We start from the raw sequence: 18,676 nt of genomic DNA, 5'->3' as shown, positions 1-18,676 counted from the left end.
TTTAGACATTTAAATTAAAGATCATAATGTTTTGCATCTTAACTATCGACTGTCCTGCCATTAAAATTTTAATAGCATTTGGGGGGGGGGGAGGCACCCCCCATACTGTTAATATTACAATTAAAGTTGATTTGTGTACATGCACACACACCACGATAGATGTTATTTAAGAATACGAAGGCGATGGGTTTTTTTTTTTTTTGGTTGGATTACAGAAAACACACTCAACTATGGTACAAGAAGAGAGCAACCAATTAACTTCAAAAAGACGCAGTTTAATTATATTACAAGAAGCACATTTAGAGAAGACACCCAAGCTAGGCTGTAACTTTCTTAACTCTTGCCAAGCAATTGTCCATTGGCCTTGTATGAGGCAAGTATCTCACGGGACATTTAGGGTTTCGCTGTTCAAGCCTATAGCCCAAAAAAAGAAAACAATTAATTAATTAATAAGAAAAAATGGGAGAATTACAATGAGATTTCAAGAAAAGAAAATAATTACTAATATCCTAATGACAAATGAGCAGTTATCATTTATTACTCTGAAACTTGTTATTGTAAGCTCCTAAGACTTTTTAATGATTATGTTTATTCTTACTTAGAACTTTATTGCAATTCTCCCAAAAATTAATCATTTGTACTTTTCTCATAATTTGGACTCAGTTCCGAAACTTTAACTCATCATAACGCATAAAAAAAGAAGGTTTTCTCTTATTACCATTATTAGAGTGTGGGGGTTGCAAGTTTAAGAAGGAACAAACACAAGCAGAAAATAATTTCAATAAAAAATACAGAAAGAAAAAGCAGGTAAAGATGACCAATAGAGGGAATAATCAAAACCTGAGAATGAGAACTCACTGATAATTCAAAAGAAAATGGTGAAGGAAGACTGAGATTTCCAGCTTGGCAAGGTCATTTCCAGGACACAGTCTGCTTCCTGCTCCAAAGGGAAGGAATTCTCCAGCCTTGGGTGTGAAATTCTATACAAAAATCATCCATAAAATTCATAAACTATATATTCTACTTATTTAATAATAAAATATTACTCTTCCGATCTTAAATATAAGACTCATTTTGTAATGTAATTTACAATACAAAATAGGTCTTATATTTAAGACTGGATAGAGTATTTGAGAATTCTACACTTTCAAACTGAAATGGTCAACTAAGTTACACAACCCATTTCGTCTATTTTATGGTAAGACCAAGTTTTCTTTAGCGCTGCGCTTGTCCTTTTTTGTAGTAATCTTTTCTAAATATACCCCTAAGCAATCATTTTTTCCCAATCCCTGACAAATTATTTAACCATTGGTATGTACATTCAACTAGGGGTAAAAGGACAAAAAAGAAAAGAAAAAAAAGTTAGACAAAACAACTTCCTTGATTTTTATAAATTTGACAAATTATGGGCACTCCTTTGATACTATTTATAAACACTTCTAACTTATTTCATCAAAATTATGAAAAACTTTAAATTAACCTTATTACCTTTATCAACTTTATACTTGTTTACTATATATATACTTTCTAACAAAATAATGGCTTACAAAATAGTGAATTAGGGGTCAACTTATACCTTCATATAATAATTTTAATTAGATAACTTATATTAATGATAAAAGAAAAAGGATTCTCTCTCTATCCTATGAATAGGATCAAAGTACTAAAAAGAGTACTAATATTAAAGGAAAGAGGGAGTATTGTGTGATTATTTTCTTTTTTGGTGAAAGAGTGAGAATATATTTTGGTTATTTTCTAATGTGAAGATTGCTAACACAATGTACATTATTATTAATTATTATCATATATGCAGAAAGAACATGAATGAGGAGTTATATATGAAACTTACATTCCATCGAAGAGGATTAAATTCCCTTGGATTAGGGTATATTTCAGGATCATAATGTATACTCCTGAACCAGGTGAGAACTTTCCAACCTTTAGGAATAGTGTAACCTACGCCGACCAATTAATGAAACCATATTGTTATACACTTCACTCTTTACACACACACAAACAAACAGATGTGTGTGTGGTGCTTCAGAAATTTCCAACACAAATATTTCATGAAGAATATCATCGTTAGAAAAACAATCATGCATGCACTCACTACAAAAAAATTGACTTTCAGCGGCGACAAAAGTCGCCGCTGAAAGTACAAAAGTCGCCGCCGAAAGTTTTTTGCGGCGACAAGTCGCCGCTGAAAAGTCGTTGCCGTAGCAGCTGTGGCTGAAAACTTTCAGTGGCGACTAAAAAAGTCGCCGCTAAAAGATACTTTCAGCGGCGACTTTTAGAAGTTTCGGCGGCGACATTTGTCGCCGCCAAAAAGATTTTCAGCGGCGACAAAAAAGTTGCCGCAGAAAACACTTTCGGCGGCGACACTCTTGTCGCCGCTGAAAGACTTTTTGGCGGCGACAAATGTCGCCGCCGAAAGTGTTTTCTGCGGCGACTTTTTTGTCGCCGCTGAAAGTAATGCCTAAGAAGAATTGGCTTTACCAATGCCACGTCATCGCCGTCGGTGCCACGTCATCATCTCCGGCCGCCACGTCATCACCGTCGACCTCCACGTCATCGCCATCGGTGGCCACATCATCACTGCCGACCGCCACATCATCACTAGCCATCTCCACGTCATTGCCACATCACTCCTCCTCGCCACGTCATCGTCCAAATATTTTCACCTTAAATGTGTCTTCTTCCAGGTTCGAACTCGTGACCGCCTCCTTTCGTGTCCAACCTTCTTGCCGCTGAGCCAGATTGAATTTGTTTATTAATATTGTAAAATAAAATATATATTATTATATTATACTTTCAGCGGCGACAAAAAAAGTCGCCGCTGAAGGTCCACTTTCAGCGGCGACTAAAAAAGTCGCCGCTGAAAGTCCACTTTCGGCGGCGACAAAAAAAGTCGCCGCTGAAAGTCTTGGTTTCAATGGCGAACTTTCAGCGGCGACTAAAAAAGTCGCCGCTGAAGGTCCACTTTCAGCGGCGACTAAAAAAGTCGCCGCTGAAAGTCCACTTTCGGCGGCGACAAAAAAAGTCGCCGCTGAAAGTCTTGGTTTCAATGGCGAACTTTCAGCAGCGACTAAAAAAGTCGCCGCTGAAGGTCCACTTTCGGCGGCGACAAAAAAAGTCGCCGCTGAAGGTCCCCTTTCGGCGGCGACAAAAAAAGTCGCCGCGGAAAGTCTTGGTTTCAATGGCGAACTTTCAGCGGCGACTAAAAAAGTCGCCGCTGAAGGTCCACTTTCGGCGGCGACAAAAAAAGTCGCCGCTGAAGGTCCACTTTCAGCGGCGACACTTTTGTCGCCGCTGAAAGTCTTGGTTTCAATGGCGAACTTTCAGCGGCGACTAAAAATGTTGCCGCTGAAAGTCCACTTTTGGCGGCGACAAAAAAAGTCGCCGCTGAAGGTCCACTTTCAGCGGCGACACTTTTGTCGCCGCTGAAGGTCCACTTTCAGCGGCGACACTTTTGTCGCCGCTGAAGGTCCACTTTCAGCGGCGACACTTTTGTCGCCGCTGAAAGTCTTAGTTTCAGCGGCGACTTTTTGGTGTCGCCGCGGAAAGTGGACTTTCAGCGGCGACTTTTTTGTCGCCGCCGAAAGTCGTCGCCTAAAGTCTGTTTTTTTGTAGTGACTTAAAAGAGAAAATGATAGCTAATGATATACTCACTCGGTCGCTCCTTCCGTATCTTTTTATAAGAAACAATTAATTGAATCAGGATGATTAAAATTGGTTAGAGACAATAAACATATAAAAAAATTTTCCAAAAATATCTTTACTTATGAGGAGAGAGAGTGTAAGAAAAAATTATCATGTAAACAATTTAGCTTGTGATAAATGCAATAATATTAACAAGAGTAATTAAATAAGGGAAAAAAGGAAAATTAACCCAAAAAAAAAAAATGGAGACAAGCAACCTTTAAGTATTTCCTCTCGCTTGAGGAGTAATTAATATTTATTCGTCAATTATGTCCTCACAATTAATGTTTAAATATGACTTTTTATATTTTTCTCTCTTACATAACCTCATTTAGTATGGATAAATTTGGAGAAAATTTTTGATTTGAGACAGATGCAATGAATTAACTATCATCCCCTGATTTCTTTTTTTTTTTTTGTCATCATATTATTTATTGATTCTGATAAATTAGTTAAAATAACCTATATTATAAATTAGAAGGAGTATCTTTTTATAAATAACAGTAAGTCATATCCAAAAATTATTTCTTCCAATAAAAAACAATGGACTGAACATATGGCAAGTAGTAACACACTAACACTCACCATTGAAAGTGACGTCGCATTTTGCTTCTCGAAAGACCATGAGAGAGAATGTAACCAAACGCATTGTTTCATCAATGACCTAGAGAGAGAAAACACAAGCAGATGATTTTATTTATTAGGAGTTTTATGATTGAATAATCCTATAAGAGCTAACTTGATATTTAATTTAGTTTTAAATATAAGACCTTAATCTATTTTGTTTCTTATATTTATCTATTTTTTTAAAGATAGTTATTACAGTAATTATACATGTTAAAAGTTTCATCAAATATAGTTCTAACTAGCACACATGATTATTAAAGATATTTTAAAAAAAACAATACATATGTATTACAAATAACTACTTTAGCTAATTTTTTTAATCTAATCAAATTAGTTAACTAGCTCTTATATTAAGAATAGAAAGTAGTACTCTCTCACTTGATTCTTAATATAATAACTAGTTAAAAATGTAATTTAATCCTATATATAAGATTCTAACCCATTTTGTCTTCAATATTTATCTATTTTGCCTCAAATTAATCCCTTTGTAATTGCATGTGCTTGTTAAAGAACCTTCATCAAGAAGTAGTTTCAATGCTCATGATTAAGGTTGTCAAACTCACGAGTTTAAACGAACTCGTGAGAATGAAATAAATTCGGATCATAAACTTGAATCATAAACTTGTAATAGTTTATTTTTATTAATAAACTGGTACTAAAAGTACATAATCAAATAATTAATATATAAAAAAATGAAAACAATTTCGTTTAAATATATTTTAAATTTAAATAATTAAAATTATATCCAGCAATGATCATAATTTATCACATTCAACAAAGAAATTTCTATAAAATTCATATATAAAGTCACTAAACATAATCAAGTCCAAAAATTTAGCACGAGTTTAAGTGCGAGTTGATATGATTTTGTAAGCTTAAAACGTAAAAATAGTAAACTTGGTAAATGAACTTGTAATTTTAACTGAGTTTACAATTATCATGAGTTTAAGAGTGAATAGACGTGATTTTATTTGCTAAAAACATAAAAACATTAAACTCGGAGAGTCAACTCATAACTTTGACAACAATGCTCATGATTGATGAGAGTATTTTAAAAAAGACAACGTCCATTTATTATAAATAACTTGCTTAATTAATTTTTTAATATCTACAAATTAATTATTTAATTCTTATATTAAAGACTGGATGTGAAATATAGAGATCATCATCAGCGGACACGCACGGGTGCACGTACCTTAGAAGTAAAATCCATCTGTCGGACTTCTTTCATGGTCAATCTCGTCTGTGTAGGAGGCCTTTTCTTTACTATTTCTTCGTGTTCAGCCTGCTCAACATTTTCCCAATTTCACTTAGAGATGATTTATTTATATATACATATAATTATATATATATGCAGCATTAACTAGGGGTTGATGTGGATGAGGGCTAGATAACATGCAAGTTTTCACAAAAATACAAAAAAGGAGCGTTTTTAAAAGTAAAATGGTGGAGTACAATTTATTTATTATCAACATTTAAATAAGAAATTATTATACTTATAGTAGTCTTATTCTTACATCTATATAATCTGTCATATGGTTTAATTTTATTTAGATCTATATATGCAGCAAAATTAATTCATCTTTATGTTGAATCAGAGGCGCGTCATCAGTTACTGATATTGTTTTCCTTACAAATTAAAAATTATTATAAGTACAGAGATCAATATCAATGATTGAGGAAACTATAATGATCCAGTAAAAAGAAAAAAACTGCAAAAATTTAATTAAAAATGAGGTGAAATTATGCTCACTTTCATATTAACTTTTCTTTGGTACATTTCAACGCACATATATTTAATAATGATGTATTAATTTAGTTGAAGCTTGAATAAGGAAGTAAGTTGATGGTTGATGACACATACCTTAGCCATTTGAAAATATTTAGGATGATTTTGCAAGAAAATTGTGGCCCACATGGTGACATGTCCTGATGATTCATGGCCAGCATTCAAGTACATCAACATAATGTCAATTATTTCCTCATCACTCAGTTTTCCTCCATTATTTTCATCTTCCACATTCATCAGAGCATCCATCATGTCTTTTGTTTTTCTAAATCCCTCTTCCTTTTCTTGCTTTCGTCTCTCATCCACCACAGCTTGAAATACACTCACTAGTTTTTTCCTGGCCTGAAAATTCAAAAATTAATTCACAATATAGGCTAAGTTAATATATATATATATATATATATCACTCAAATTATATATACTCCCTACTATTCCAGTTTCATATAGGTCAATAAAATTAATTCTAGTTAAAATAATTATATTTGTTGCAAAACATAATTGTCTTTAAGATTTTCCCTTAAAAGTTTTTTTGTTGTCTCATACTTTATTTAATGAGAGACAATTCATGAAGGAATTTTTTTTTTATTTTAACAAATAAAAGCATCAATTTAATAAATTTAATTACCACTATTATATTTTCTCCAATCCTTATTATGAGTTTCAAATAACAAAAAATTAGCTAAAATCAGTTAAAAGTAATAAATAGATATGAAATAATCTGTTTTTATTTTAAAATATGCTTTCATGATAAATGAGAACAAAGACAAAAGAGAATGTATGAAGAAACATAATGAGAAGGAGTTTGGCTAGAGCGAGGGAATAAATAATTAATAGCAAAATTTAAAAAAAGTATTAAATATAAGGACAAATCCAAATTCAAATTTATAAAATTGATCTATGTTCAAATTTAAAGCTTATAAATAAAACAGGAGGGGTAAAAGAGAAGGATAAAAAGAACGCAAACCTAATTACACGCTCTCTCTCATACCTTGAGGGCTGAATGATATGCAAATCCAGGAATGTTGATAGCCATGGCTCTAACTCCATAATTAAGCGTTGTGTACTCTTTCTCTAAAGCTTCCACAACAGAATTACTTGCTGCGCCAAGGAAAATATGAGTGATAATTCTAAAAGTAAGCTTACGAATCTGAGTAAGAAACTCAATTTCTCCCATAGTTGTCCATTTCTCCAATGAGCTCATCACATTCTCTTCAATGTAGGTCAAGTACAAGCTCAGAGCTTCCAAGCCGTTAACGGAAGCCGACGTGAGGCGCCGGAGACGCTTGTGTTCTTCATAAGGCATGATGATGAAGGACTTCCTCCCCATGAGCTCTACGGTGGAATAAGGCCAACCGGTTGTGAATTTCTCGTCGTCCGTTAGCACTCGCCGGCATCCTTCCGGTGTTGTCACAATTACACTTGGTTCCCCAAACATCATGGCCTTGTATATACCCGTATTTCCATACCTGCAATATGATACAGTATTGCTGATTTAATATATATATGTGCGCGCGCGCGCATGTATATGTATATGATCCATTTTCTTAAAATACTTTCTACTCCTCCAGTCCTTAATATAGGACCCAATTGTTAAGTTGGTTTTGGTCCTAAATATAAGACCCATTTATCATATTTATCAATTTTCTCTAAATTACCCTTATGGATACTTCCTCAATCATAATCAAGTAGAAGAGAGAGATTGGGATTAAAAAAGATGATTATGGTGTTTTAGGAAAAACGTATCACATTTCTTATAATTAACTAACTTACCTAACTTCCTTAATCTAATCAAATTAGTTAAATGGGTCTTATATTAAGGACCGGAGGAGTATTATCGATTCACTTGTTAAATATACCCTCTGTAAAGTTCATTCCACGCCGACAAGGCATATATAGCTTGTGATATATTTTCAAGATCTTGTAGAAGTAAGTAATGGTAAAGTAATTAATTAACTAACACCAAATCTTAATCATAAAAACTTGCTCTGTGTATGTTCAGAAACTCATTGCTTTTGGTCAAAACGTAGCTTGGCTGAACTTAGAGTATTAAATCTTTAAAAAATTGAGGAAAAAAATTGAAAACTGAACTATGTTTTTTATAAGATATCAAAATGTCGCTCATTTTATGTAGAATTTAATTATAAAAAGCTAAAAAATAGTTTTGGAAACAAAAATGAGGGGCATGCAGCTAGGGCACAACTAAGGGGGCAGCTGATACCCCCGGTCCGTGAAAAGTATTTAAGGCAGCTGCATATCCAAGATTTGAATACGAGATCTCTAATTAACCTAGCATAGTCCTCTTACCAGCTAAACTAGACACTCATTATTGGCATTTTCAATAGTGAGTGTTCAAGCAAGAGAGATAGGGAAACAATTTAATCTAAACAACTAAGATTTAAATTTTTAAATTTTTGTTTTGTGAAAAATGTTTTCTTTAATAGGTACATAATCCAAAATAAATGTAATCTCTTGACTGTAGGTTTTTCAAAAAATAATTCTTCATTTAAAAAATTATCAGTTCAAAATTTTAGATCTAGACCATTAAAACCATATTTAAATGGTGTAGATTTTACTACAATGATGAGCATCATAATACTCATCACTTCGATGAGTACTGAGAGATAGTGTGTATTTGTTCTTTGTGTGTGTGTGAGAGAGAGAGAGAGAGAGAGAGAGAGAACCTGGAGACGAGAGAATGAACAAAGGAATCAGGGTTGGTGGATTTGAAGGCAGCGAGGAAGGCCAACATGTTACCAAGGAAGGGCCAGCCAAAATGTCCAGGAGGCAAGCGAAGATGACGATGCTTTGACTCGTACAACCAGCCATTCACATTTCTCAGAATCCATCTTAACCCCAAAACTCCAACACATAACCCCACAACTATCACCCACATCTCCATACTCTCCCTCTTCCTCTTCCTTTCTTTCTTTTTGCGGTCTTGTTATCTATGAATGTATAGCCCTCACGTCTCTGTTTATCAGTTTATGTAAGCCTCTTTAATCACTTGTCTATAGTTTCAAACAATGTCTGACAAAGCCGTTACCACGTTTTCCCCTGGTTCAATGAGAACAGAAAATAATAAGAGAGAGAGAAGTTTAAAAAAAAAAAAATCTCTGACAATGCCACGCAAACTTTTTCTTTCTTTCTTTCTTTCTTTTTTATTTTATTTCAGACTTCTTTATGATTTTTCAAATAATTTATCTAAATTAAAAGGAAAGGATGGGGTGTTTGGCAAACTTAGAAAAAACACTTTAGAACCTAAACCAAAGTTTGATCCAAAAAATATCTATACACCTCATAATTTTCTGAAACCATGATTTTGTCATGAAACCATGGTTTTCCCATCAAAACCATGGCAAACTTAGGGCCTGTTTGGGTAAAATAGAAAACTATGGTTTGGGTCCTAGATTTGCTAAACAGGGAGGTGAATTAACAAACCATGGTTTTGGACTCAAAACTATGGTTTCAGAAAAAGTGAATCCATTATACTTCTAGCTCAAATTGGAGAGTATGATTGTGCCTGTCAGAATAGATCTCAATGATAATATGACTTTAACACCCCTCAATTATTTTTTTATAAACATATTTAATCTTATATTTTATAAATATATATACATATATTAATTATTTATTAATTACATTATCTTATATATTATTAATTACGTTGGTAAAAAATATATTACTAACAATTTTATTTTTTCAAATTAAAATATAGTATAAAATCTATTTTTTATATAATTAACATATTAACTTATGCTTTTTTTTAGTAGTTTGTACATATAAAAAGTGTTTCTGAGAACAACTATCCAAACACTCTTACTTTATCAAAATCACTTTTTTCACAAAATCTATTCTTCATAAAATCTATTCTCTAAACTATAGTTTAGTTTTATCACTGTATTATTTTTCTGCTAGTAAAAAAGTGGCATAGATGCAGCAGAATACAGGCATTGTTTAAAGGTTGAGGTAACGTAGGTCTTGTCCTATATATATGATGCTTTTAGTGACTGCTGCAATTTGTGCAGTGGTTTTTGAACGCATAAATATACAGAAGCGAACAAAGAGGCATGCAAATACGCCAAGAATGGTGTTCATGGTTCCAACTTCCAAAGCAAAATGTGCAGCAGGTAGTAAACAGTATATTACTTTATTTTTGGTGATTACAATTCAAATTCCAGAGAAAGAAAATGAGCTCTTCTTGGAAAGTAAAATGGGCTCAGTTCATGAATATATGTGAGCTTAAAAACACAGCGTCTGAGAAAGACATGCAGGTTCAGTTTATAAACACCAACACCTGTGTCCAGCCTCCCACAGCTCCACATATGACTGATTTCTTGACACAACAACAATGAAGCTTAAAACTGATACAGTAGTAATAGGTTAAAATATGGTTGAAATATAATATTACATGTAGTCTTTAATACAAGACACAGTTAACTAATTTAGAAATATTTTAAAAAGTTACTAAATTACTTTAAAGTATATATTTCTATCTATCGTTTTTCTCCTAACTACTTTGTCTCATTTATAAATAAATATATAATCTAATAATACAAATAAGTATTTTAGAAATATCATATAATATATGCTATAATTAAGTAATTTAGTAACTTGCTAGATCTCTCCAAATTAATCAACTAAATTTTATATTAAGGACTGATGCAATATAAGGCACAAAAAACAAAAGGAACTCTTATCACTTTATTCTTTAATGTGTTTGGTAATCCGTTAGTTTTTATCATAATCACGTTTTAGTCATAAACTTTATGTTTACTCAAAAACTCAAGAATAAATCTCCCTCTTATTAAGATTATCTCCCAATCCCCCCTTGAAAGGGTCTTCTTATAAAGGAGATCTTTTCGCACTCATGAGGTTGTTAAGTAGTTATGCATTGGTGGTTTGCTTGGATTTAGATCTCTAAAATACACTTCATCTATTTATAATATATATAGTATAAAACATGCACTACCAAAAAAAAATACTTTCAGTGATGATTTTCAGCAGTGACAAAAAAATTCATCATTGAAAGTATAACTTTCAATGGTGACAAAGAAAGTCACTGCCGAATGTTAGACTTTTAGTGGTGACATGTATATAATGGTGGTGACATTAAAATGTTGCTGCCGAATGTTTCAACCTTTGGTGGCAACAACATTTGTTGTCGTTGAAAGTTGTCACCTCCTGTGGTGACTTTACCCTATCGCTGCTAAAAATTTGATACTTTGAGTGGTGACTTTTCTTTGTCGCCGCCAAAGGTATGTTTCAATGACGACTTTTTGTCGGTGTTGAAAGTTTTTTGTTTATATATATTTTAAAAATTATGATCCATTTATATTATAAATTTGTCACTAATGTAACTACCTTTGATGACTAATACTTTTTCATGTATTATTGCGTTGGAGAGAGAGACTTAGTGCAAGTTAATGTGGTGTTTGAGAGAGAAAGGGAGAGGAAGGGAGTGTGTAGTATGTATAAAATAGATATATTATAATTATATGTGTGAGAGATAGAATTAAAAAGATATGGTATATGGAAAAATGAAGCGGAAGCATGCATGAGAGTGGAATATGCATGTTTATGAGGTGAGGAAAGAGGTGAAAGTAGTGAGGGTGTAAGGTAGAGGTAATATAATTGAAAAAGAGATAGAGTATGTGTGTGTGTCAGAGAGAAAGGTATTATAACTGAAAGGCATAATATAGTTAAGTTTATGAGGGAGAGATGATTGTAATTAAATTAGTGTGGATATATTTAAATAACATAATAATCACTTTGACAATGAAAATCTATATGAGAGGGCTAAGAAATAATATAATTGAAGAAAATAATACAATACAAAGAGGGACATTTTTTTTTTCAATGTGTCAATTTTCAAAAAAATAAATGCATAACATTGTTAGAGAGGATTCGAACATGCATTGCTATCAAGCTTGAACACCTCTCTTGCCAGCAAAGCCACATACTTTTGGGTAGTTTTTAATGAATTATTTATTATATGATGCTTTAACATTTTATAAGCTAAAAGTTAGAGAGGATTCGAACATGCATTGCTGTCAAGCTTAAACACCTATCTTGCCAGCAAAGCCACATACTTTTGGGTAGTTTTTAATGAATTATGTTGTAAAACTACAAGAAATAAGGAGAATGAAGAGTAGAAAAGAAAGCAAGAGATAGAGAAGACAATGGCCTTTTCTCATTCACTTTGGTTCAAGGTCCAAATGCCTCATGTATGCCCTCTATTTATAGGCCTCCAAGCATTGAAGTCCTATACTAAGGTTACAAAGGAATAAAGAACATCATAATAGCATTAACAATAAGAAACTCCTCCCAAAAACATTCATTAGGGAGGTTATGTAGTTTATGACACTTGAAGGTGAGGAATCCTATGAGAATTCTAAGGGTTAGGGGTTATGGACATCCACTCATGCAATATTCATAACACTCCCCCTTGGATGTCCATAATGAGTATTGTGCCTCATTAAAACCTTACTAGGAAAAACCCATTGGGACAAAAACCCAGTGAAGGAAAAGAGTACACAATATTTACTCCCCCTAATGATAACATCATTTTAAGTCTTTAAGCCTGCGCATTCCAATACCATACACTAACTTCTCTAATGTTCTAGTCGGCAGTGTCTTGGTAAACAAATCAGCAAGGTTGTCACATGAGCGAATTTGTTGAACATCTATATCACCACTTTTCAAAAGATCATGAGTGAAAAAGAACTTTGGAGAAATATGTTTTGTTCTGTCTCCTTTGATATATCCTCCATTTAATTGAGCTATGCATGCTGTATTGTCTTCATATAATACTGTTGGAATCTTCTGTTCAAGGGAAAAACCACACATTTTTTGAATATGTTGAGTCACTGACCTCAGCCAAACGCATTCTCGACTTGCCTCATGAATTGCAATTATTTCCGCATGATTTGATGAGGTAGCTGATAAAGTTTGTTTTGTTGAACGCCATGAGATCGCTGTACCTCCACAAATAAATAAATATCCTGTTTGAGACTTGCCTTTATGTGGATCTGATAGAAATCCTGCATCTGCATAGCCAATTAATTGTGATTCTGATTCATTAGAGTAAAATAATCCCATATCAATTGTCCCTCGAAGATATCGAAATATATGCTTAATTCCATTCCAATGCCTTCTTGTTGGGAAAGAACTAAATCTTGCCAATAAACTAACAGCAAATGCAATATCAGGTCGTGTTGAATTAGCAAGATACATTAATGCACCTATGGCACTGAGATATGGTACTTCAGGACCAAGAAGTTCTTCCTCATCTTCTTGAGGACGAAAAGGATCTTTATCCTTATCCAGTGATCTTACAACCATAGGAGTAGATAACGGATGTGCCTTATCCATGTAAAATCGCTTTAATACTTTTTCAATATAAGTTGATTGATGGAGGAAAATTCCATTTGCCAAGTGCTCAATTTGCAAGCCAAGGCAAAACTTTGTTCTTCCAAGATCTTTCATTTCAAATTCTTTCTTTAAACAATCAACTGCTTTTTGAAGCTCTTCAGGAGTTCCAATTATATTTAAATCATCCACATAGACAGCAATTATAACAAACTCTGATCCATTTCTTTTTATAAAAACACATGGGCAAATTGGATCATTTTTATAACCTTCTCTCAACAAATATTCACTAAGTCGGTTATACCACATTCTTCCAGATTGTTTTAATCCATATAAGGATTTATGCAAACGAATTGCATAATTTTCTCGAGAATTCTTACATGCCTCTGGCAATTTAAATCCTTCAGGGATTTTCATATAAATCTCAGTATCTAAAGAACCATATAAATATGCCGTAACAACATCCATTAAACGCATTTCAAGTTTTCTATGGACTGCCAAACTAATTATATATCTTAAAGTGATTGCATCCACCACAGGAGAATATGTCTCTTCATAATCAATACCAGGTCTTTGTGAAAATCCTTGTGCTACAAGCCGTGCTTTATATCTAACAATCTCATTTTTCTCATTTCGTTTGCGCACGAAGACCCATCTGTATCCAACTGGTTTCACACCATTTGGTATATGGACTACAGGTCCAAAAACTTCACGCTTTGAAAGTGAATTTAACTCTGCTTGAATTGCATCTTTCCATTTTGGCCAATCATCTCTATGTCTACATTCTTCAACTGATGTAGGTTCAAGATCCTCATGTTGATTAATTATTTCAACAGCAACATTATATGAAAAAATATTGTCAACAACTGTGTTCTCTCGGTTCCATCTTTTTCCTGTAGTAACATAACTTATTGAGATCTCTTCATTATTTTCAGGTACCTGAGCCTCCTCTGAGGTCTTTTGATTAGTTATGTTTCGGTCCTCTCCTATAGGACTTGCCTCCTCAATTTGACTATCATGACCATCATGATTATTTGCTCCTTTTTTCTTTCTAGGAGTTTTATCTTTGGAACCGATTGGTCTACCCCGCTTCAGGCGTGGTTTGGTTTCACTTGCGCTTTCTAGTTGTCCTGCTGGGACATCAATTCTAATTGGAGCATTTTCAGCTGGAATGTGAGATTTAGTAATTCTCTTAGGATCAGTGAATGCATTTGGCAGTTGATTTGCAATATTTTGCAAATGAATTATTCTTTGAACTTCAAGTTCACATTGTTGTGTACGAGGATCTAGATGAGATAATGATAATGCTTTCCATATGATTTCTTTATCCAGCTGCTTATTATCTCCCCCTAATATTGGAAAAATTGTCTCATCAAAATGACAATCGTCAAAACGTGCTGTAAACAAATCTCCTGTTAATGGTTCTAAATACTTAATTATAGAAGGAGATTCATAGCCAACATATATCCCTAACCTTCTTTGAGGTCCCATCTTTGTGCGTTGTGGTGGAGCAATAGGGACAAATACCGCACATCCAAAAATTCTAAGATGGGAAATATTTGGCTCTCGACCAAAAGTCAATTGTAACGGGGAGAATTCATGATAACTTGTTGGCCTGATGCGTATAATTGCTGCTGCATGCAGAATTGCATGTCCCCAAGCTGAAATAGGAAGTTTTGTTCTCAAAAGCATTGGTCTAGCAATCAATTGGAGGCGTTTAATAAATGACTCTGCTAGGCCATTTTGAGTGTGGACATAAGCAACAGATTTTTCTACTGTTATTCCAGTTGCCATGCAATAATCATTAAAAACTTGAGATGAAAACTCACTAGCGTTATCAAGACGAATTGTCTTAATTGCATGGTCTGGAAATTGTGCTCTTAATCGAATTATTTGAGCAAGTAATCTAGCAAATGCTAAATTACGTGTTGATAACAAACACACATGGGACCATCTTGTAGATGCATCTATTAAAACCATAAAATATTTGAATGGTCCACATGGTGGATGGATAGGTCCACATATATCTCCTTGGATACGCTCTAGAAATGCAGGAGATTCAACTCCTATTTTTGTCAATGAAGGCCTTATAATTAATTTGCCTTGAGAACAAGCAGCACATGAAAATTCTTTAAATTGAAGAATCTTCTGGCTCTTCAATGGGTGTCCATGTGAATTTTCAATAATTCTTCGCATCATAGTTGATCCGGGATGGCCTAACCGATCATGCCAAACAATAAACGTATCTTTATCAGTAAACTTCTGGTTTACCGTAGCATTTGTTTCAATTGTACTAATATTTGTATAGTACAAACCAGAAGATAATGTCGGTAATTCTTCCATGACATATTTTCTCCATTTCTTACCATTGTAACATGCAAATATTCAATGTTCTTCTCATTTATAGTCTCAATATGATATCCATTTTGGCGAATATCTTTAAAACTTAATAAATTTCTTTGAGACTTCGAGGAATATAAAGCATCATTAATAACAAATTTTGTTCCTCTGGGTAATATTATAATTGCTCTTCCGGAGCCTTCAATTAGTTTTGTATTACCCGCTATAGTATTGACGCTTGCACTATTTATCGTAAGATGAGAAAAATATTTTCTATCTTTGAGTATGGTGTGTGTTGTAGCACTATCTATCAGGCATATATCTTCATTCTTGTGCCCAACAAAAGGAAGAGAAACATCCATATTCTTCACCGAAAAAAAAACATTCATTAATATAAATTCGAAGTACATCATGATTAATAATACTCTTAAAAAAAAGAGAAATAAATAAACATAAACTAAATTAAAAAGCATAAATAAAGCAAACTAAAATTATCCAAATTCTTCTAATCATGATTCTCAAAGAAATCAGCCACATCCAAATGTGCCATAGCATCAAGGCCATTAACATCATCTAGCTCATTGATATTATCATTTTTGTATGCAAAATTTGCCTCCACATCATCACTTTGAAAAGTCAAATTTGCTTCCACATTATTTGAACTTCTTTTTATAGAAGCCTGATAAAGTTTTGCTAGATGCTCAGGCGTACGACAGGTACGTGACCAATGTCCTTTCATGCCACACCGGTAACATTGATTTTCAACAACTCTTGAAGGGCCATTCTTATCTTTTTTCTGCCCATCCCCAAGTTTCTTCTTTTGGTGGGTATTTGGGTTATAATTGTTGCTTCCCCCACCATAATGACGGTAATTTGTGCGTCCCCTACCACGACCACGGTCTCGGCCACGACCACGACCACGACCGCGTCCACGTGTATGATGATTATTGCGTACAGTCACATTCGCTTCAGGGAATGGAGCTGATCCAGTGGGACGGATCTCATGATTTTTCATTAATAGCTCGTTATTTTGTTCAGCCACAAGAAGACATGAGATCAATTCAGAATATTTCTTAAAACCCTTTTCACGATATTGCTGCTGCAGGAGCACATTTGAAGCATGAAAAGTTGAAAATGTTTTTTCTAATAAGTCCTCATCTGTTATTTTCTCACCACATAATTTCAATTGAGAACTTATCTTGAAAACTGCTGAATTATATTCAGTCACAGATTTAAAATCTTGGAGCCTCAAATGCATCCATTCATAACGAGCTTTAGGCAAAATTACCGTTTTTTGATGATCATACCTTTCTTTTAAATTATTCCACAATTCTAACGGGTCTTTTACCGTCAGGTATTCAGCTTTCAACCCTTCATGCAAATGGTGGCGTAGGAAAATCATAGCCTTAGCCTTGTCTTGGCTAGTTGCTTCATTTCCAGGTAAAATAGTACTTCCTAGACCTTTGGCATCTAGGTGGATTTCAGCATCTAAGACCCAAGACAATAGTTTTTTTCCAGTGATATCAAGAGCCGTAAACTCGAGTTTGGTAAGATTGGCCATGGATCAAACTAAAATGATAATAACAAAAATTAGAATTATAATAAAATTGATGCACACTGAAACACAATAAATAAAATATTAGGATTCAAAAGTCACCCATAAATAAATTATTCTTTAAAATTATAAACAAAATAAATGAATAAATAAACAATGACAAATAAACATATATGAGGGAAAAAAAAATAAACAACACAAATAATTAGTTACAATAATAATATAGAGACAATGTATATATAAATATATATAGGGGGAAGGGGGTAATGTAAATGCGGTAATATAAATAAATATATAAATGTTACAATAGACTAACTAATATATAATAAAAATTAAACTAAAATAAAAATAAAAATAATGCTACAGTGAGATAAACGAAATAAATATAAATTGATAAATAATGAATAAACAACATATAAATTATTAGGCCTTATTATAAATAAATTATATAAACAACATATATAAACAACATAAATAAATACGAACAAATAGAATGATAGGAAAATATATATATATATATATATATAAACAGTGTAATTATTATATATATATATATGAGAGTTAGTGCAATATAGATAAAACAACATGGGACACTGTAAATTATATGTATATGAGAGTTAGTACAACACAGATAAAATAATGTAAAATACCATAGATACCAAATGGAGATGATACATAAATTACATCAATTATTTGAAACAAACATAATATTTTACAATGTGACAACAAAATAAAATGACTTAAAATAAAACAGAATGTTAACATAAAATAAATATATATATAACATAATGAAAAAATTAAAATGTAAAGAAAACAATAGAGTAACATTATATAATATAAAACATGATAATTAAGAAAGGAGATAATATAAAGTTAATATGTAGTCAATACATGGATATATATTGTGATGATTGAGTAAGGAGATAATTAGACGATGAGAAGAGTGCATCATCTTACGAAGGGTTTATACCTCAAATTTTCAGAGCAAGGTCGTGCTGATAACGTGTTGTAAAACTACAAGAAATAAGGAGAATGAAGAGTAGAAAAGAAAGCAAGAGATAGAGAAGACAATGGCCTTTTCTCATTCACTTTGGTTCAAGGTCCAAATGCCTCATGTATGCCCTCTATTTATAGGCCTCCAAGCATTGAAGTCCTATACTAAGGTTACAAAGGAATAAAGAACATCATAATAGCATTAACAATAAGAAACTCCTCCCAAAAACATTCATTAGGGAGGTTATGTAGTTTATGACACTTGAAGGTGAGGAATCCTATGAGAATTCTAAGGGTTAGGGGTT

The 18,676-nt window shown here is 33.1% G+C and overlaps 2 protein-coding genes across 2 annotated transcripts; both read right to left on the bottom strand.

The window, feature by feature from the left end:
* Nucleotides 1–317: 317 nt before the first annotated feature.
* Nucleotides 318–9,014, bottom strand: LOC114717285 (ent-kaurenoic acid oxidase 1-like). The gene is made up of 9 exons (XM_028902394.1): nt 8,797–9,014; nt 7,104–7,581; nt 6,191–6,457; nt 5,522–5,611; nt 4,285–4,363; nt 1,846–1,956; nt 1,436–1,443; nt 859–965; nt 318–414 (listed from the first exon to the last, which is right to left on the bottom strand). Exons 1-9 carry the CDS (start codon nt 9,012–9,014, stop codon nt 318–320), a joined length of 1,455 nt encoding a protein of 484 aa, XP_028758227.1.
* A 7,314-nt stretch (nt 9,015–16,328) lies between these two features.
* On the bottom strand, nt 16,329–16,838 carry LOC114717274 (uncharacterized). The gene has a single exon (XM_028902383.1). It carries the CDS (start codon nt 16,836–16,838, stop codon nt 16,329–16,331), a length of 510 nt encoding a protein of 169 aa, XP_028758216.1.
* Nucleotides 16,839–18,676: the final 1,838 nt, after the last annotated feature.

Source organism: Neltuma alba, unplaced genomic scaffold (assembly GCF_004799145.2).
Source record: "Neltuma alba isolate B1F8T4 unplaced genomic scaffold, ASM479914v2 tig00002129_pilon, whole genome shotgun sequence".
NCBI lineage: Eukaryota > Viridiplantae > Streptophyta > Magnoliopsida > Fabales > Fabaceae > Neltuma > Neltuma alba.
Note: the sequence above shows the minus strand (reverse complement) of the source record. Positions and strands in the feature narration are given on the sequence as shown.